We start from the raw sequence: 22,436 nt of genomic DNA on the forward strand, positions 1-22,436 counted from the left end.
CGTGAGCTGGCCCAAGGCAACATGAAATAAAAGCGAGACAGTGGCCTGCAGCAGAGGCGATGAACGGGTGTCCAGCGCGGCGGGTGGAGGGCTCGCTCCACGCCCTGGACAGAGGGGCCGCCCGCAGACCCGGAGGTGACATTGACAGCCCGGTTCGGTCAGCCCAGAGTGGCCCGTTCCTGGCGGCGACTCATTCCACCGCCTTACTTTCTACTTAGGGTTATTTCATCACTTGGAATAATTAGGGATCTTCTTTCTGACAAAGACTTGCCACGTTTCAAGAAGGTGTATATCCTGCTTCTGAAGAAGAGAGAAAGCCCTGGCAAGGCTGGAAGAGAGGCTGCGAGCTGTCCACCCTTGTCTTCAGAGGCCGGTGGACGCCAGCAGCACAGATGGGGCCGCGACCCTGGGCAGCCCATAGCATTTCAGAGGACCCGGGCAACAGAAAACACACAACCTCCTGCCTCACCCTGCAGAACCAGGTAGACGTGTTAGTGAGAACATGTGTGCTGAGAAAAGGGTGCACAAGTGTGGCTGAAGGACTTTTTTTGGAACAGTGAACTCTTGGCATCAGTGAGGAAATCCAGCCATAGCAGAACAGATGGAGCCATTCATGCATCTGGCAGGAGTTTAATGAGCCTCTACTGTGTGGTGTGTGGCACACATGCAGTGAGGAGCCCAGGGCTCCTTGCTGCCACGCCTTGGGTTCCCTGTACAAAGTAGTATCTATTTCTGTCTTTTAAATAACTAAAAGCAAGGAGATTGTAAACAAAAGTTGCATTGCAGTGCTACCCTAAATAATAGTGCCAGCCACTTAGTGTCATCAGCCATATTCAGTGCAAGTATAATGAAGGCGTGCAGCCATGGTAAGTTCTGGCAGATGCACCTGCCTTCCAAAGACCCTCAGCCAATGACTGACTTTTCCTGTGTTTAAAAGCAGGGATCTAGAAAACTTAAATAAGGGACCAGGAAAATGAATAACTATAGGAAAGTGAAAATCAAAATCAACAAAAAACTATGAACCAGAGACATTTTTAGGGGGGCGGGGGCGGGAGGGGAGGGATTGGGGTCAGAATGGGGGGGGCTGCAATTGTATGGGGAATATAAAAATAAAATTTATTATTTAAAAAAAAAATAAAAGCAGGGAAAAGGAGATGAGCAAGTGCTGAAGTAGTAGAGATAAGTGATTTTCACACAAAAATAAATGTATTGCGAATACATTGCAAAAACGTTTATGCAACCCCTCTGGGAGCAGAAGGGTCTAGATAGACACGTACTAGGTAAATGAACGGCACCCCCAGAGGTTCTTCCCTGTGAAAGTATCATGAGGATGGAGGAGACTTGGGGGGACGGTTGATATGTGCTCCAGTGAGATTGCTGTGGAGACGTTTCTCAACCTGTAGGCCTCCCAGCAGCAGCTCTCTCCCACCCTCTGTAAGCCAGGTCTGGGAAGCCCTTCAGGGAGTGGAGTTGTTCTCACAGTGGAAAGCTCTGGGACATAGTGTTGGTTTCATGTCTCCTACACGACCTCACTGCGTCAGCCCATAGAACACCAAGAGGTTTTTTTGGGGGGGGGGCTGTTTTGTAGCTACTGACTTTCACACAGATTCATGGGGATGGCTCAGTCACTGAATCACAGCTCCTTTGAGGTCATCCTGCATCATCAGCACACGGCATCAAACACCTTCAAGTGACGTCACTTGCAAAAGAGATCAGCCGCTTTGTCTGTCACTGTCACCATAAAGGCAGCCACTTCTGTGGGCTCATGGCCTAGCCAGTCTGCAAGTTTATTTTTTTTAAAGATTTATTTATGCACACAAGAGCTGGGGTACAGGCCAGAGGTGTGGGGGGTGAGAGGACCCACCAGAGACAGAGTGGGGAACAGAACAGGCAGACGGACTGAAATACACTGCTGAGGGGAGCAGCGGGCGAATTAGGAGAGGTCTGCTGCACCTTTTGGGAATCTCCCTGGCTGGCCGGGGATCGAACTTGTGCTGCAGAGGCTGCAGATTGCTTCATAGTGTGGTGCTTAACCCCTTGTGCCACCAAGGCCCAGTCTGCAAGATTACAGAGAGGATAAGACTCTCAGATGTGTGGGGACAATCAGCCTTACCCGGACGTGGGAAACCTAGTCAGGGAAGAACAGCTGGATTTACAGGATGCCCGGCCTGATGCCCCAGGCATTTTTTCCGCAGTAAGAAGCACGTGGCACTTCCACACCTTTATATGGCGCCCTCATATGCACACATGCGCAGAGGCACATGTGTGCCCATATCCACTCAGGAAAGCGGGTACAGCTCTGTGGAGGCACACGGAACCCAAACAAGGCCTTCATAAGGCCCTTGGCCCTGCGATTTGTGATGCCTGCGGACTCATTCTAGCCACTCTATTTGATTTTTTAAAAAGTTACAGCCCATGAAATTGATTTTACCACCCATTACGAGGTTGCTACCCACTGTTTAAGAAACATCACCCCTTAAAATTAAGAGGCGACCGCATAGTGTCTATGTGCATTCTTTCTGGTTCCCACTTTTCCAGATTTGTTCCATCACCGTAAGTCATTGCGTCAGGCCGATTAACCTTCCAATTAGCCGGCGTGCGTCGCACCCGTGAGGCAGCGTGTCTGATCCCACTCACACAGGCGTGGAGGGTCTGAGGGCTGTGCTTCTCCTTCTTTTTGAACATGTTGTGACTGACTCAGCGCCATACTCCAGAGTCAGGACCGGGCAGAGGGGCATGGGGCACCCTCCCTGTCAACCGCAAAATGCATCTCACAGGACGAGAAATAATGACGTTTTCTAGCTTCAGTGACCCAATGCAGTCAGCAGGCCCACTGGCCTTTTCCTGAACTTCTCTGCAATCTTCCAGGGACTAGTTTTAATTCCTAGATGTCCAAAATAAGTCACCCACAGACAACCAGTGCCCCACTCCAAGCCTTCTCCCAGCAGACGCTTCCTTGTCCACTCAGCGGCCTCCCCACCAAGGCCTGGGCTGTGACCACTGCCTTTTCCCCTTTGTGAACTTGGGGGCCAGTTCCATGTGCTGTCAGTTCTATTTTCAAAGTGTGTCTTATGTCCGTTCCTTGAAAATGCCGCGATGTCACCACCCCAGGACCTTGCACACACTTCCCCTTCCGCATGAGTCGCGCCCGCTGCCTCGTGCCCGCTGTGCCCACCTGAAACGCAGTCTCCCAGAAACCCTGTCTGTCTAAACAGCTCCTCTCTCTGGGCTCAACCTCCGAGTTCTTAATTCCCTGAAGAGGATTAATCAGTTTGTGGTTATTTTCTTTGTCTGTTTACTCACTTACTCTTTTTCCCCACCTAAAATAGTTGCTTCTAGAAGCCAGGGGCCAAAATTGTCTTGTTGGTCAAATGAACAAATACAACTCACTTTTCTAAACGTCTCCCGCTCTATCTGAAAAACCTTAAAATAATTCCCTTAAAAATCAAATTCTATTCTTTCTAAGAATGTATTCTTTTAACTAACTGGAAATCTAACTAGAGGAAAGATTAATGATAGACTCAGATATCTGCTCAAGAGCGAAGATCTGATCATTAACAACCTAAATAGGGTAATTAGGTATACAGTTGGAGTGCAGTGTGCAGGCTTAAATTAGTAGTGTGTAATTGAGCCTCATTTAACTGCAGGAGAATTTCACAGAGAGAATTTTATTTACATAAGAAAAAATGTCTTAGTGAGATTGCTTTGAAGGAATTTAAACATATGCCAAATCACTCCTTACTTAGGAAATGTAGCCGAGAGTTGCTAGCTCATTCTTTCACCCTGCGTGTGGAAGTAACGTCATTATTTCTGGCCAAGTAGTTCTTCCAAGTAGTTCAGCATCCAAACAGGGGCTTCACGATTCCTTGGGTATATTGATGATACTTTTTTTGATGCTTCTTTTATAAGTGTGGCCTCAATACCATGATGCCTTATTGTATTGGGCCTCTTTGGGGTAAAATTCAAAATACGCATGTCTACAGGGCAGCGCGAGTATTTAAGTTGGCACGGGGCAAGGTTGGGGAGCGGCGGGCCAGCGTGGAGAGGACCTGTTCGGGAAAAGGCGTGCTAACAGGCTCAAGCCAGCTTGACCAAGTGCAACTGGGTGGAATCCTGGCTTTTCCCATGAGGAAGACCAGGAGGTGTGCTGGGGGACTGGACTTTAGGCCTCGGTACCCAGAGGGGAGCCTTGTATACAGACCAGTGTCTGTGTTCAGCCTCGCTTCCGCTCTTAATCAGGCTGGATGGGACCCCACTGAGGAAGCAGCAGAATGAGGCACCACCTGAAGATGCATTTCCTCCCGACATCAATATCCTAGAGGCCTGCCTGCCCTCTGCCGTGCTCCCATGTTTGTGGCTGGATACCCAATATTTCCACTGCTCTAGCAAGTGGGATGTTTCAGAGTATATTTTATGGCTGGCTACAGCTTTCTGCGGGTCTTTGTCTAGTAAGCACTGATAGGAATGAATGTATTCAACACCACAGTACCCCTGAACAGGTAACAAGCCCCATGTTCAGAGGAGGAAACCGAGGCTCCTGCAGGCCCCGTTCGTATTCAAGGCAAGGCTGAGCTGAGCTATTTGCAGCTTCATTTCCTGAAGGCTCTCCTCCCTCTTTCAGAGCCGAGACCCTCCTGTCCTTCCTCTCTTGCTGTGTCTTTTAGAGACTCCTCCTTCACTCCCCCTCCCTCAGGGCATTCAAGGCCTCAGGTCCCAAAATGGATCTGACTGGGTCCCTGGAGCTGTCCCCAGCTGGCCTCGGAGCCACTGGACTCCACTGACTAGGCTGGCTCAGGGCTCACCTGCTGACCCCTGAGCTCCCAGCCACACCTGGGGTGCGCTTTCCCCAACCCAGTTCTCTTGTGTCTCTCCTTGTGCTCTTGTTTCTCTTCTCCCGGCCTTGTGCCTGCATTGCCCTCCGCCCCCATGGGGCAGGGTCTTTGGTGTCTCACGAGACCCTGAGCCAGTGTGGACAGTGGGCGGGGCACAAGCTCCCAGCCTGACTGGGCGCCCTGCTGCTGGCACAGGTCTGCTGAGTGAACACAGCAAGTCAGGTAACCTGTGACCCTCACGCTTCTGTCTGTGCAAAGAGGAATAATAAATAGTACATGCCTTTGGGTCTCCCCGGTGGCACAGAGGTTGAGCGCTGGGTTGCAAAGCTGCCCGCAGCCTCTGCAGCGCCGGTTCGATCCCCGGCTGCTCCCCGGCCACCAGAGGAGGGTCCCACATGGTGCGCAGACCTCTCCTGCCGCCCGCTGCTCCCCTCAGCAGTGTCCTTCGGTCCTTCTGCCTGCTCTGCTCCCCGCTCTGGCTCTGGTGGATCCTCTCACCCTCCCGCGCTTCTGATTGTACCCAGTGCTTGTATAAATAAATAAATAAATCTTTAAAAAAAAAAAATAGTACGTGCCTTGAGGGCAGGTGTGAGGACTGAGCAGGCCCAACATGTGTAGCCCAAAAGCGGGGTGCTCACACTAGCACGCCACACCTCTGGCTGTCATTAGGGTGAGCGTTCATACCCCGATGTCTCTGTACCCAAAAGTCCTTTCATATGGACCAGCATGGCACTAGATTCAGGGCTCTCTCTAGTCCCGTGTGATCCGAATTAATTGCATCTGCGATGACCGTTTCCAAACAGTCACATTCTAAGGGGCTGGGCGTTAGGACTCAATTGATGAATTTTGGAGGGGACACAGTTGAACCCCTAGCTCCAGGGTGGATCTCTTAAGTTCAGGACCTACTCCTTTTCTCTTGTATATAGCTTACTGCGAGCAAAATAAGGCAGAAGGAGAAAGACAAATACCGGCTGGTTTCAGTTACACGTGGAACGTAGAGAAACGAAACAAAGGATTGGACAAAACCAAGCCAATAGCAAATCCTTGACATCTGACTTTGAAAATGAGTTGTAGGGTAAAGAAAATATCAGGCTTTTCTGCCCTTCCGCCATCAGGATAGATAGATGATGGATCCTTGTCCTGAATGCATGCCTGATGGCGGGCACCTGGAATAGGGTGTGGACATAGGTAGATGGGATTCACCTGGGCTGAGACTGGGCTTTTAAGGGCGGCGTCACAGGGACGCCAGCAGCAGAAGCAGCAGCAGCAGTAGAAGCCGAAGCCGAAGCCGAGAAGCAGCAGAACGAACGCTAGAGAGCCCAGATAGAATGAAGACTTGCTGGGGGCTGGGAGGCCGGGGCCCCAGCCCCCCAGCCAGCACCCTTGCCTGCCATATGCCTGGTGAACCCCAAATAAAAAACCTGCAAAACTACTGAGGACTCTGACTCCTCCTTTACCTGGTCTGCATGGGATCAGAGAACCTGCACTGTGCCCAGTTCCTGTCTTTACATGAGTGTAACGGCTGGAAGGGCCAGAGCAGGTTCTCTATGATCCAAGCAGACGGGGTAAGGAGGAGAGAGTCCTGGAGCCCTCAGTGGCTGTTCAGGCCTTTCCTGGGAATTACCAGGTATATGGCAGGCAGGGGTACCGGGGGGGGGGGGGGGGGCCGGAAGGCTGGCAGGCCTCCCAGCCCCCAGCAAGTCTTCACTCTTTCTGGGCTCTCCGGCCTTCTCTCATGTTCTCTCTGCTTCTCTAGTGGTTCTGTATGCTTCTCGTGGTTCTGCTGGCGTCTTCATGACGCCGCCCTTATAAGCGCAGTCTCTCAGCCCAGGTGTACCCACTTACACATGCCCACACCCCACTCCAGGTGCCGCCATCAGCCACGCATTCAGGACCACAGGGATCCATCATCAATGCTAATGGTGGGAGGGTAGAAAAGCCTGATGCTTTTTATTTACCCTACACTGAGGCAGCCAGAGGGGGAGGGAGCAGGGTGGGGGTGCGGGAGGGGAGGGGCTCATGCAAGATGGTAGGTCACAGGGCCCTGGCGGTGGGCAGGGTGTGAAAGGACACGCTGGTAGAGGCTTGAACCTGTGACCCTGGGGCAGCACAATGATGAAAACCAACTTTAACGCCGTAACCACAATTGGAAAAAAAGAAACACCATTTTCTTTCAACAATCCTATCTTATCAGGCTACTCAATTGCTAAAGAAATAGCTGAGTTCTGTCATGTCCACTTCCTCTCATGGCTTCCCCCCAACCCCGCACATCACACCCCCAAATTGCATGCACCCCCTATTCCAGCCGACAGCTAGATGAAGAGGAACGGATGACTTTTAAAGTTACCATCTATGTAGCCACATGTTTTCTCTATTTCCACTATTTTAGTAAATGCTCATTTAACTTTCACATGGGAACTCGCCAGCTCTCCGTCCAGAGGGCTCATCTCATCTCGGTGCTGGGGACTTTGAAGTCAGACTTCAATCTGGGTTCCTCCAACGCTTCAGGAACTGCCGTGCACACCTCTTAGAGGCAGCTCATTCCCCCAGAGCCACTGCCGGTGGAGGTGGCACAGCTGATCGAAGTTTCCTTGTGCTCTGCTACCATTTGGCATCCTATTAGAAGAACCATCTGTTCTTTTAATGACTATTAACTCAGCTCAGATTGCAATGCAAAAAAAACAAAAAAAAAACCTAAGATATATTTCTGACTAAGTGAAAAATCAAATATGCTTTTAAAATCTTCCTGAACTAAAATTGTTCCTATTGAAGATCTAACAGCTTGGTTGCGCAGTAAAAGTCAGAGAGCATAATGAAAGAGTAATTAACATCAAAATCTTAAAATATGCTCATTTTCATTTAAGAATATATAATAGTGATTCCTAATGGGGAAATGCTCTTTTTATGTATTATACATGAGGGAGGTTCAGTTTGAAATCCGAGAGAGGTATTTAAGCTTTCTCTCTTTCCACCCAGATTTAAGAAGAGACCCTTGTAGATAAGCAATGACAGCCCATTTTATCCCCCCATTTGCTAATATTTTTGGGTAGGATATCCCAGCGCCGCGCTGTGAAATGGAGACGAGAAAGTGAGACAGAGCAAGTCCTTGCTGTTCTAGTTAAAGGAGAGAAATTAAAATTTCCAAGCTGAACTGATTTCAAAGACATGCAGGAGAAGTTCACACACATGTAATAAACTCAAGTGCTCAGAGCTGGTTGGACCCTGGGCGTGGCTTCATGTGCGCTGACCTTGCTGGGAAGGTGACTGAGGATGGGGGGCCAGAGTGAGGGGAGAGGGTAAGTCAGTGTAAAGGGCAGGAACAGGCACCAGTGCAGGTTTTCTGATCCCATGCAGACCGGGTAAAGGAGGAGTCAGAGTCCTCAGTAGTTTTTTTGCAGGTCTTTATTGGGGTTCACCAGGCATATGGCAGGCAGGGGTGCTGGGGGGCCGGGAGGCTGGCAGGCCTCCAAGCCCCCAGTAAATCTTCACTCTATCTGGGCTCTCTGGCGTTCTCTGCTTCTGCTTCGGGCTTCTTCTCTTTCGGCTTCTCTTTTGGCTTCTGCTGCTTCTGGCGTCCCGGTGACGCCGCCCTTAAAAGCCCAGTCTTAGCCCAGGTGAATCCCATCTACCTAGGCCCACCCCTGCTCCAGGTTCCCGCCATCAGGCATGCATTCAGGACAAGGATCCATCATCTCTCCTGATGGCGGGAGGGCAGAAAATCCTGACATTTTCTTTACCCTACAGTCAGGCAGAGATCTGGGCTCAGGGCCTCCAGGAGAGTCATTGAAAGAAGGTTGGGGTGGCCAGGGCTTGGGGAAGCAGAACAGCGCGGGGAAGGTGGAGGCCACACCGCCTGGGCCTCCAGGAATGGCCAACCTGACAGGACTCGGTCGAGGCACAGAAGCATCTCAATGTCCACCTGGTCAGGAAGGTGGTTGGGAGGAGAAAGGCTGCAGGAGCAACTGCACACAAGGTGTTAGAAGCGGGCGCTGGGACCTGCAGTGCAGAGAGAGGAAGCTGAACACCTCGGAAGACATTCACAACAAATAAGGGTCCAGTTCTTCTTAATCATATTTGAGCGTCACTGACCAGCCGAGTGAGTGAGCACGAAAGGCTAGATGGGACAGGGTGAGCGAGACGGCCAGGGGTGCGGGGCCAGAGCCCTCTTCGGCACCCCCAGGGACGGCTGCTGCTTCTGTGCCCTCCTGGGGACCCTCCCGAGGACCCACACGTCCAAGCTTTTACTCCCACCTCACCACATTGACAGGAAAACACTCCTGGCTGGACAGATGACAGGAATTAGGTACAATATCCTTTGCTGTCCCTCTTTTCTATCATTCTCTACTTTAAAGGAACCGGGTATTATATAAGCACACAAAATACAGAGACAGAGAAAGCCCTTTCAACCAGGCACAGTATGTACCGGCTGGGAATGTTTGGTGTACGATGACTCTGGCAAGTGGTCAAGGGTATTTCGAGTTGCTTTCTTTTGGGGGAGAATAAAGCAAAAATCCAGAACATTTAGCATTAGGGTATCCTGCTCTGCTATTCAGTGCAGTTAGGGCTTTTTAAAGTAAATAACTAAGTAAGATCATCAAAAATGAATTTACTTAAAGATATTCTATATAGTTTTAATAGTCAATGCATGTTCTTTTGAACACAAATACTATTTGTTTATGAATTTTTTTATTCATCCTCTTTGAATCACCCTTATCTTGCAAAGTAGAAGAATCATAAGACTTTTATTTCATCTGAGCAACTGGTCTTTGAATAGAGTCTTTACAAGAAATAGCCAAAGACTGTAGAAATGTGTTCACAACTTAAGTATTTGAGACCCCAAATTAATAAAGCCAAGGTTCATGTTAAATTTGGATTAAAATAAACCCAAGGAAGTTTCAAGTCAAACTATGAAAAACAATAGAAGGTGAATTTTGTCATTTTCACCTTTTCCCAAAGAAACAAAATCATATTGTCCGTCAAGTGCAAGACTTGTCTGCAGAAACCATCTATAAGGCCAGATTGACAGGTGCAGGTGAGCCGAGGGCCTCCCACATAGGAGCACAATTCACACCTAGCTCTACTCTTCTGCTATTGGTTTATCGTTAAAATTGGAGAGAAAAATAATCTTTGGATATTTTTATTTTCAAGGGAAAAAGCCATCCACATCCTTCATAAGGCAGCTCTGATTTTGACCTCAACATGGGCATAGCCGAGTCACACAGGTGCAAACCCTCACTCAGATTGGACCCCGTGTCCAGGCTGATAGGAGGCAGGAGACACTGAGTGTGGCTTTTTTCTCCCAGAGGTGGAAATAGTTATTGTCAATTATTTGAGCAGTAATTAAGAAACAGCAGAGGACTCTAAAACCTGAATATAGAAGCAATTAATCTTTGTCTTGGAACATAAAATGTGTTGGTTATTATTTTGAAGAACTAAGACAGTCCTGCCTGGGAATTTGTGGCATATTTTATGGCTTAAGATGTCCAACGTGTGTGTGTGTGTGTGTGTTTTGAAATACTTCAAACCAAGGCAAAAGTGTATAGTCTCTGGAAGTAGAAATCTACAAAAGTCAAGTAACATTACCTTAATTTGTCACATTTTAAGAGAAATAAGCCTGCTGAGGTAGCTACATCCCACTTATGTGCAGCAACCCTTGCTGTAAGGAACATACCTGAACTAAAGAATTATTTCAAAAATGAATTCCCCTTCAGTTGAGAAAATGGTCCGGTGATGTTGTTTATGCAACTGGGTTGCTTTTGTCCTGTCTAAGTGGGGCTCGTCTTCCTGTCTTGCAGGATCTAGATTTCTCATCACATCCACGGGAGCCTTGTATATTAAAGATGTCCAGAACGAGGACGGACTGTATAACTACCGCTGCATCACGCGGCACCGGTACACCGGGGAGACCAGGCAAAGTAACAGCGCTAGGCTTTTTGTATCAGGTAAACACCCGCGAGGCCGCGCTTGCTGTTTATTTCTGCTGTTCCTTCATCGGTGTCCTGCAAGGACTCCAACAGCTTTGGGCATTCCCAACTGAAATGAAGCCTTGACTTGCTCCTTGATGGTCCTTTAAACCAACGCTAAGACAAGACAAGGCAGATACACACGTTTAGAGATGCTGAGTCAAGTCCCTTCACAGCTTGTAAAACCCAAATTCCTCGGGCCAAGGTAGTTTGTAACGTGAAGGCAACACCTCCTTGCTCCGCCTGTCCGTACATCTATCACTCCTGGTCCCGGTGACAGTTCTCATCCTAGGAGAGTGTGATGCGGTACTTGGTCAGGAAGTACCCTGAGGAAGGGTGACACAGGAAGGACTTTCTTCCATGTGTTTCCTTTCTTCTTTCTTCTTCTCGCATATATTCCATTGTTGACAATACCAACCCTCCTACACATTGTGTCCCCCACCACACGCAGCTCTGAGGGAGCAGGGCGGCTCTTTGGAACACACCTGGTGGTACCTGAGAAAGTGTCCACACCCACAGCTAAGGGACAGTCGCACCGTCTCACCCCTTCCAGGACTGCTCACAAATGGAGGAAACTTGAAAGAGTCATTCCGCCCCAGGAAGCATGTCAGTCTCTGCCTTCCTTTATGGAACTTCTACTTTGAGGAAACCGCAGCCTTCCACATAATCTTCACAACTGGCTTGTTATGGAGCCACCTATCAAGCACACGGCAATCTGTTCACACAGTGATGTGCCAGCACTTCCTGGGAGCAGTTTCCAAGAGTGAAGTGTCCACCTCAGTATTAGACAGGCACATGCAAGATGGCTGACCTTTACTCTGTAGCTTTAGGAGGTTAATTGCTCCACCAGTGAATAGCTCTATTTTACTGCTCAGATGCTTTGGGAGAAGTGATAAAAGACTATTAAATGTTGGGTAATTCAAATTACTGTCACCCGAAGACCCACTTACTGTCCTTGACAATGCTCTATTTGGATTCCTCATTCACATCCCCAAAAGAGTCAGAATTTACTGGTATCAGAAAGTCTGGCACAAATATGTCAGAATTGAGTGATTTCTCTTCTAAGCTTCTAGTTTTTTCCCTGTTCTTTTTTATGTCAGTTGTTACTTACCCCCTAGCTTTATGGCTGTTATGTCTCTGTTAAAGCTAAGAATAATAAGTACATAAAATGCACTCAATTTTAAAATCTGTAGAAGTAAATTAGAAAATGAATGGCATCTGTCATCCTAATCCACAGTAGTTTTATTAACAGCACTAAGTTTTACTTGTTCACAACACCCTAGGAAAAGATCTTACTAGAACTGAAGAGGAACTTCATAATAAGTTTAAGACAAGAATGATTTGTGGGCTGGGTAGATCTGGGTATAAGGTCAAAGTAGAACTTAGTAAACACCCCAGGTTTTTGGGTTGGGGTGTCCAGTAATCAAAAGTATGATGAGTTGAATGTCAAAAATGATAACTGTTTCATGTATAACTGTTAAATATTTTCATAACCTTCAACTCATTTTGATTATATATATGCACAGACACATATACATAGGCACACACATATGTAAACATAAATACACATGTATACACATTTACTAACAGCACCAGTAATATGTGACCTACCTAAATAGTGGTAATAGTGAACCAACTCTTGATTTTGATAATTAGTGACTAATGAGGTTAATAAAAATTCTTCCTGTTTCTCCTATAGCCTTGGGTATCATGATAACAAAATATCCTAATTCAAGAAGGAAAGTTTTTACTTACAGGATAATTGTACCTATAAATATGAAGGAAATAAGAAAACTAGAAAAGTCACCATTTTCAGCCCTTAATAAAATCATTAATTCAGCAAACATTATGACCTGAACTTGCCGATCATTTAGCACCACTAAGTATGGGGAGGCCTTGCATTACGTGGATGCAAAGAGAAGGAAAAATGGTGAACTTTAACTGAGCAACCCGTTAGAACTAAATGCCAGTTTAAAAAGGCATCAGGGGAACACATTAAATGACACTATGAAGGAAGACATCCAGAAGGTGAGGTTTCCTGCAAGATGACTTACTCAGGTCTTCAACAAGCCAGAGACCAGGGAGAATAAAATAAACAGGAGGAGGGTCTGCTCTGAAGAGGGGTCTCAGGAGACATAGAACTAGGTGTAACCACGGAATGATTCTTGTTTAACGCAGTGATGATGGTGATGCTTTTTATCGCTCCTCTGGAGAAATGAGTATGGAGCGGGTAATACACGATACCAAGAGATTATCATTGCTGTTGTGTGATATCAGCATGTGACGACCTTAAAAATTCTCCATTTTTATTAGAAAATCATGCTGGTGATATAGTGATCAGATAGTACTGGTGTTGGGATTTCACTCATGAATCTTAGCATCTAAAGGAAAGGCTGTAGGGAAAATAGTTAAAGGATGAAAGCCATTGATGCTATGAATAGATGAGATGAATTATGTTATTTTCTATATTTTTATGTATGATTGCAAATTTTTCTGATAAAAACCAATTTAAAACATAAAGCATTTTAAGAGGAGAGGATGAAAATTAAATTTGATGCTTTTGATTATATGAATTCTATAGATGACAAAATGTCCCCCATAGAGACTACCTCAAGCATTGCTCAACTCGTGTACTTACATGTCTCATTCCTGTTTTGTAAAATGGTTTTGGATTTAACTTATTATGACTATAAACTTCACCCATTTTCAGCATACAAATCAGTGATTGTACAGAGTTGTGAGATATATATCTATACACACACACGTATATATATATGTATAGTTCTACAGCCATCATTGTCATCCAATTTTAGAACATTTCCATCACCCAAAGATCAGTGTGACCCATTTGTAGTCAATTCCAATTTCACTCCCAGCTCCAGGCAGCCACTAATCTACTGTATCACTACAGATTTGCATTTTTTGCATATGTCACATAAATTTAATCATATAATGTATGACATTGTGTCAGGCTTATTTCTAGCATCATCTTCACCCATGCTGTAATACATATTTTTCATTGATGAATAATACTCCATTGTATATAATCCCGTGTGACTTAACACTGTTTCAGCCCACAACAGACTGTATATAGGACAGTGACCCTAGAGGCTAGGGGCATAGTAGCCTCTGCCATCCAGACTGTTACACAACAATGAAATCGCCTAAGATGCAATTTTCAGAAAGTTTCCCTGTCATTAAGGGATGTGTGACTCTACACCTGTGGATCATCCACTCCCTAAATGATGGAGTTTGAGAGAGTTTCCATTCGGGGGCTGTTACCTGTAGTCCTGCTAGAAACAGTTGTGTTAAAGGCGTTGAGTAAACACAGGTTTTCATTTGTCAAGAGTAGACTCTAGGGGTGGAAATTTGGTGACTTGCGTAAATCAGATGCCACCTTGTCTGTCTTATAATGTCCTTGTGGAGACCAGTGTGGCCCCTCATGCATGTGACCCACACAAGTTCTGAACAGAAAAGTTAGGAGGGCGAGGGAAGACCGTGGACTGTTTTTCCAAGCGGGGGGCGATCTCTATTTCCATGTTCTTCATAGCAACCCCGACGTCCTCCCCTGAGCACATCCCTCCCGCCCCGCAAGCTGGGCCTGTGGCCAGCCGTCTCCACCTGGCTTTTGAGAGACCGTTTCCCTTCTCTCACCTGGCTTGGGAATATGGAAGTCGGAAAACAGGCTGATGATACATCATTTGTCGCTTTATAAAAACATATCAAAAATGATCATCTGGACGCTTTTTATTAACTATTTAATTCTTGCTGCATCTCAACACGCTTCATTCCTTCACTTCACCGAGTTTTATTCCCGGGCTGGGAGGCGGTCCCTGAAGCCCAGCTGGAAAGTCCCTGCCCCTCCCTGCCGACATGCTCACCTTTGCACATTCCACTGCATCCCATTGTCTTTTCTTTAAAATTTTTTTATTTAATTTTTCATTGATTTTTAACTGAGATAATCTGTGGATTCCTTCCTCAGTTCTTACCACCGTAGCCGACCCACCACCACATCCCACCACCGCCATCCACGGTGCATCTTCCCTCTCTGTTCCTTCTCTCCTGCACCCCTGCCCCGCCTTGGCATTTCAGTGCTGCAGTCGCTACCAAGGGCTCGTTTTTCAGCTTGTCTTTAACACCCGGTTTATCGACTTTATATTCCACATATGAGTGACACCACCCGGTGTTTCTCTTTCTCCTTCTGACTTACTTCACGAGCATGGTCCCTTCCAGCCCCATGCATGCTGCTGTATAGGGCATGAGTTTATCTGTATGCAGCCATATTCCACGTGTATCTAGACCACATCTCCTCGATCCACGCATCTGTTTGGGGCACTTGGGTTGTTTCCATAATTTAGCTTGAGCAAACAGCGCTGCAATAGACATGGGAGTGCAGTTCCTTTCATTCTCTCCACTGCAGTCACCACAAGCTAAACTATTGTCATGAATTTGTTCACTTACACCCCTGTTCACTGCCCACCCCCACACCCCTGCCTAAGAGGCAGGCTCCACGAGGGCTGCGCTCACCCCTGGCTGGTTCACCACCCTCTCTCCGGGTTGGTCCTGGACTTAGGGCTCAAACAAAGTCGTGGAATGAATAAAAGAAAGAACTTTCTAATGTTAGACAACTACTGCGGCTACTGTTGTTCTTTTGAAGGGAAAGGTTGACTTTCTCTGGCTATAAGACAATCCAGCTCTTGGTGGGAGCCGCAGTCTTGTTGAAGCATGCTGGTGCTGGAGTTCTCAGCAATGAGAAACAGATGCTTTTCTGCTTCTGCCTTTTGCAAATCTGAGAAGAAGAAATTGATATCAATAGGGCTTTTTTTCTGTTCATATACAAAACCTTAAAGATCTATATTAATGCCTGGTGTGACTAATTCAAAGAGATACCTGCACTCCTGTGTTCACTGCAGCACTGTTTGCAATAGCTAAGTTATGGAAACAACCTAAATGCCCTTCAACAGATGAGTGAATTAAGAAGATACAGCATATTTACAAACAAGTGAGTACTATTCAGCTGTGAAAAAGGTGAAAGTTTTCTGTTTGCAGCCATATGGATATTATGTTTAGTGAAATAAGCCAGAAGGAGAAAGGCACCATGTGATTTCACTCAAATTATTATATAAAGAAACTAACTAACAGGTGAGCTAAATAAAGCAAAAATAAAGACAGACTACAAAAATGTAGTTAGTACAATAATGCATAGAATGCAGGTTGTACACAAGGCCCTGTGCAATACTGGTTCCTCTTCAGATGGTATAAATCTTTTGCCTTTTACAAGGCGCTGTGATTCAAAATAACCATTTCAATTCAATTCCTCATTCACTATATCTAAGAGTTTTTCTTTCCTCTGCAGACCCAGCGAACTCCGCTCCATCCATCCTGGATGGTTTTGACCATCGCAAAGCCATGGCCGGGCAGCGTGTGGAGCTGCCCTGCAAAGCGCTTGGGCACCCTGAGCCAGATTACCGCTGGCTGAAGGACAACATGCCCCTGGAACTTTCTGGAAGGTTCCAGAAGACTGTGACGGGACTGCTCATTGAGAACACTCGTCCCTCAGATTCAGGCAGCTATGTGTGTGAAGTGTCCAACAGATATGGAACGGCTAAGGTGATAGGCCGCCTGTACGTGAAACGTAAGTTGGACGGTGGCTTGCAGTGGCGATGCCGGCTGCCGCAGATGGAGCTCTGGTCGGACGAGGACCTCTGCTCTCCGTCACCTCCCGCCAGCCCTCACGGCGGTCCTGCCGAGACCCATGGTAGCTAGCCCCGCCTTGCGGGTGAGGAAATGCGCACCCAGAGAGTTTGCTGGAGGTCATGCAGCTGGGGAGGGAGCAGCTTAGACTTGAACTCAGGGTTCTCTGCTCCCCGAAGCTCCGAGATCCCACTAGGCTACAGGACGTGATTCCAAGGTGGTATGGCCTACTTGTTGAATTCAGAATGGCCGCCTCTCTGGAACTAAGTGGAGGAAGAGGGGGGCCTCCACATCCTGTAGTGGGCTCACACGCGTGTTCTTGGTCGTGTCCAGAGGCAGTGTCACATCTCTGCATGGGACTAGCACCAGCAGGACAAAGGGCCTCTAAATTATCCACATATTGGACATGAGCTCAGTCTTGCAGATCACTTCTTCCAAGTGTGCCGGACCCCTGTTCTGGTTGGTCTGTGGAGATGGTCTTGAGGAATGTGTTGGAAGGGTGCTGCAGGCAGGCTTGGAGAAGCGGCGTGTGAGCGCGGGAGCACCCTCCAGTCTAGTCAGACAGCCATGGTTTTGCTCATGCAGAAGCCAAGGTGGACGGCCGTGGTAGAGGAAGCTGGAGACGCTGCCTTTGCCGTATCACAAGTCCAGACGCTGTTGCAGTGATGCCTGTGTGATGCCTTGTTTTCTTTTTTCCTTTTTCTTACCCAAAACTCCAGAGCCGCTGAAAGCCACCATCAGCCCCAGGAAGGTGAAAAGCAGCGTGGGCAGCCAGGTGTCCTTGTCCTGCAGCGTCGCAGGAAGCGAGGACCAGGAGCTCTCCTGGTACCGCAACGGTGAAGTCCTCAACCCTGGGAAGAATGTGAGGATCACAGGGATCAACCACGAAAACCTTATCATGGATCACATGGTCAAGAGTGATGGCGGCGCCTACCAGTGCTTCGTGCGCAAGGACAAGCTGTCGGCCCAAGACTATGTGCAGGTGACCCTCGAAGGTCAGTGGGCCACCCCAGGGCGCGGGGGAAGAAGAGCCGCGGGCGGAGCAGCGGAGCTCTGGGTTTTCAGGTTTCTGGCTGACCTGCTAGTAATACTGCCCTAACTTTGCGGGCTAAATCAGACAAATAAATGAGCAAGTGCTGATGAAATGCAAATTATTGGTAGAAGTTCCCAATTATGCTCAGTGAAATAAGCCAGAGGAAAAAGAAAAATATCAGATGGTTTCACTTCTAGCAGGAATATAGGGAAACCCAATAAGACATCAGTGTAAAAAATAATAACAGTACAAAACACAACAAAGCAAAAACGGACAATTATAAGTCAGGTTCATCCTGCAGGGAGGAGGAGGCAGAGGGTCAGAGGGAGGGAGGGAGGAGCACAGGGGCTTGAGGTGATGGTGCACGGGTGCCTTGGGGAAGGGAATTCTATGGGGACTACACTTGGGGGGGGGAAGCATTGTTTAAAAATGAACAATGATATAAAAAATAAAAAATTTCAAAAAAGTTCTATCAGCATATAATTTAACATGAAGCTAAGCAGCGTGAATGTTACTCACGCGTGTCTTCAAAATTCCCTGCAAGACAGAGGCCTCAGAGGCCTGAAATACAGTCTTGTTGGCAATGTTTCCCCTCTAGGCCGGGCTCCTCAGGAACACTTTGTTTGGAGGACCGTGTAATGCCACAGGGAGCTTGGGCAACTTCCCTGTCCTCTGCCACTAGATCTAGTAGCAGCCCCTCCATATTGTGACAGGCAAAAATGTTCCCCCAAACTGTCACATGTTCCCTTGCAGGGTAATATGTCCCCAGGTGAGTACAAGTATAGGGGTAAAATGAAGGACACCATTTCAATGTAGGGATTGCTAGAGTTAAGAAAGAAAAGGCATCTTTTCTGGACAGCTATTTCTGGTCAGGCCCAAATATTCCCAGTTTCAGGTGAATGGAACTTGTGAGGAATTACCTTGGGGTGATAATAGATTTTCAGTATGTTATATTGTCATAACTGCCCACCAAATACTTGTATCTTCAAGTGTGTCAGTGAGTCAGGGAAAGCTGTCAAGGAAGTATTCAAGAGAGACATGTGTTTATCACCAGATACTGGAAGTAGCTTTTATCTGTATATTTGTGTGTCCTGTTGGAAATCAGAACTTTATTTGTCATTTAAAATTCATCTGTTATCGTATGATTAAAATAACTATGAGCTATAGCCTAAAGGAAAAAAAAATAAAATCCATTTAAATATGGAAATAAGTTTTAACTATGTCTTGATGATAAGAGAACGTTTCTGTTATTACTTTTTTAACCTTAACTAATTTTTAAGAAGATGCTTGCTTAGCAATGAGATTCTTATTCTGATTCAAGCATTTCCTGGCAGTGTGTTTTTTAAAGCAGAAATGAAATTAGCCATAGGCATGGAACTCAGATTAAATGCTCACACTGTGTTCCACATAACAATTAAGCAGAGAAAGTAATCAATCTGTGGAGTACCAGTTTGCTAATGATGATGTGCTGGAGTCCTTATTTTTAGTCGCTATTTTTAGATTCTTTGTTGAAAATGGAGAGATTACCTAAGTCTAGTTACCTTGGCAACCATCTTGTGTGACTAAGGAAACCTAAAAGGCATATTGATAATCCATAATGATGGCCAAAGAGTTCAGGTTACCAGAGAGTGACAGCAAGAAAGATTTCAAAGACACTCAGGTCTCCCTGGGAAAATGCTGTCTGCTTTCATCTCCAAAAAAGCCTGTCACTTGAATAAAAAAGGGGGCAGAAGAACATACTGAGCATTCTCATGGATTTATTTGTCGCATGTCAGATTCCATTCAGGACAAGCAGCTTCACTCTATTTTTCCTCTTCTGAGAGATGACAGTGCTAATGTAGCAAAAGGAAGCAGAAACACAATTACAAATACACATCGGGTCTCTGCCTTAAAATGGTGACTAAGATATACCTTCTATTATTCCACTGAAATAGCTATGGATTAACATTAATTGTAATAGCTCACAATACTGTGTACTGACCATTGATCCAATGCCGAATCTGGGAGTATTTCTTATGAGGCCAAATAAATAAATGGAAGTCTGAAGAAACTGGAGTCTAATAATTACAGGTTCAAAATCAAAGAGGAATTATTGGAACATAGAATAAGAAAAAAGAAAAAGAACAGGTGTTGTTTTTGGAAATGATAGACCAGCATGTATCAGATTAACCTACAAGAAGATAAAAATTATGACCTTCAAGAAAAACAAAACTATACACTGATACTGGGAAGATGCCCACAACAAGCAGAAGAATCTGGCCCTTGAAGAAGGGCAAAGGGCTGTGTGATGTCTACACTGGCACCACTTTTCCCCTGTAGACATTTCCCAGCCCTTGTGGGGTAGCAGGGAAAACTAGAATACCAGGATAAAAGCGGAGAGATGTAGCTTTATGGGACTGAGGTGCAACAGGACAAGGGCTGGGCTATCAAATCACCTGCATGTTGAGGGAGGTGAGGGCAAATTCCAGGAAGGAAGAAATAACAATGGAGAGTCCAAAAATCTGAAAATAAACTTCCTTGAAATACTTGGTTGACATTTGAATTGCAAAAATATGAAAGGGATCCAAGTATCGATACAAATATATGGACATAAAATAAATTAAAAATAAAAAAAAACAGGATATTATAACCAGGTATCAAAGACAAAGAAGGCAATAGAAGCAGAGCTTGAGAGGACGCTGGTGTTGGAATGAGCAAACAAGGACTTTAATACATGTTCAATAACTTAAAGGAAAATATGGATATAATGAAAGAAAATATTTTCTTTCCTATAGTTATTCATTTTCCTGGTCCCTTATTTAAGTTTTCTAGATTCCTGCTATGAGTGAGACCATCCGGTATTTTTCGTTTTCTTTCTGGCTTATTTCGCTGAGCATGATCCCTTCCAGCGCCATCCACGTTGCTGCAAATTGCATATGTTTATCTTCTTTGAATGCTGAGTAATATTCCATGGTGTATATGTACCCCATCTTCTTGATCTATAAATAATTCTTAGATGCATAAGTTGTGGAAATTCATAGACCACAAACACAATATATAAGCTGCAATGTTATTTCTATACAGTAGGAACAAACAATTGGAAAATAAATTTCAAATGTCCATTTATATCAGCATAAAACAAGATATTTAGGAAATATTTAACAACAGATGTGAACAGTGGCAATTTACAAAACCATACAATACAACTAATGAAAAACTGAGATGACTTAGAGAGGTGTGCCAGAGTTAAGGACTGAAACATTAAATATTCTTAAGCTAATAATTCTTTCTAAAGTGATCATTGTAATCTCAATCAAAATCCCAACAACCTTTGTAAGTTGGTTTTAAAATTTGTATGGAAAAATGAAGTCCTATGGTGTAAGTTGATTTTATAAATATGTGTGTCAAAGTGAAGAACTGAGAATAAATAAGATAACCTTGAAAAAAATAAAAATGAAAAAGGAGGACTCAAACTACTGGGTTTGAAGACACAAAAAACTACATTTAATAAGGTAGATATATTGCTCATCAGAATATAACAAATGACCCAGAAATATATCAATGTTTATATAGAATGAATTGATTTTCAAAAGAATATACAATGTTCAGTAGGTAAAGCTGTATTGATGAGCTTTAATGACAAGCTGTGTTGAACAACAATATAAATGCTCAACAAATATATGGCAGGTAATGAGTACCAATTCCAACCTCACACCTTACATTTTGCACAACAGTATTTTTATAAATTACATATCAGTGTCTAAAATAAAAACTCATTGCTCTAAAAGGAAACTAAAGAATTCTTCACAATTTTGAGGTAGAAAAATTTTTCTTAGGACGAGGAAAGCACTGAATCTCAAAATGAAGAGTAACTACAACTGGGAGAAAGCATTTTACATACACAACACACATTTATATATGCTATGTACTGTACACATAGGTGAGAAATGTTATATGTAATGTAAATATCATTATCTGACAGACATTTGTACAAGAATAATTGTACTGATGTGTATGTGTGTGGACAGATATATTACATACATATATTCAGTATATATAAAAAAGTACAAATCAGTAACAAAGACTAGTAGTCTAATAAACTGGACAAAAGATTTGAGCAGACACCTCACAAAAGGAGATCTACAAATGGCCAGTCAGCCCATGCAAAGAGCCTCACTTCCATCGTGTTTGTATCCCAAATGCACAACCTACATCTAGTTATGAGGAAATATCAGACAGTTTGATAATTCACAGTAATTCTTCAAAAATGTCAAAGTCAGGAAACACCAAAGAGACTGAAGATAGTTCCAGATTAAAGAAGTTCGTAGAGACCTGATGACTAGTGCAATGTGCTGAACAGGAAACAACAGCTCCCTGGGGATTGCCGGTAACAGGTGGGATTTCAGTGTGGACCAGGCATTAGGTGTTCTAGAGCTACAGATCCTCACTTTGCTAGCTGTACCACCTCTGTGACACACTACATGTGTGCCTGAGAGTTCACACACCATCTGTGACACACTACATGTGTGCCTGAGAGTTCACACACCATGGATTTGAAATTCAAGATGAAGCAAAACTAATACAGGGCGGTGAACATTAGGACAGCGTGGCCGGAGTGGGTGGCCGGAGTGGGTGGGCTTGGTTGAAAGGAGCTGTAGGAAGGTTGTGGGGTGATGGGAGAGTTTTATATCTTAGTTGTGGTGGCTGCGTAAGTGTAGATTTGTAGCTCAACACATTCTGTCTGTGCACTTGAGAACGGTGTATTTCAGTGTATGGAAACACACAAAAAGGATAGCTACAAACAACTTTCTTAAACAGATTAAAAAAAAAAAGTTGAGCTTTCAGTGCTTCGAGTAAAAACCAGTGCAAAGAAATGTATGGCTAACCACATGCGAAAAAGAAAAAAGCAGCACACTGAACTGTAAGGTCAAATAC

General features: G+C 45.2%; 1 protein-coding gene across 1 annotated transcript in view; it reads left to right on the top strand.

Moving 5' to 3' along the window:
• Positions 1-22,436, top strand: part of DSCAM (DS cell adhesion molecule) — a 433,598-nt gene that overhangs the window by 247,284 nt on the left and 163,878 nt on the right. Inside the window, exons 4-6 of the mRNA XM_037524927.1 lie at positions 10,628-10,774; positions 16,152-16,430; positions 17,209-17,484. Coding sequence (XP_037380824.1) covers positions 10,628-10,774; positions 16,152-16,430; positions 17,209-17,484 — 702 coding nt within the window. The remainder of the gene's footprint in view (positions 1-10,627; positions 10,775-16,151; positions 16,431-17,208; positions 17,485-22,436) is intronic.

Source organism: Talpa occidentalis, unplaced genomic scaffold (genome assembly GCF_014898055.3).
Source record: "Talpa occidentalis isolate TD23 unplaced genomic scaffold, MPIMG_talOcc4v2.1 talOcc4.4, whole genome shotgun sequence".
In the NCBI taxonomy this organism is placed as follows: domain Eukaryota; kingdom Metazoa; phylum Chordata; class Mammalia; order Eulipotyphla; family Talpidae; genus Talpa; species Talpa occidentalis.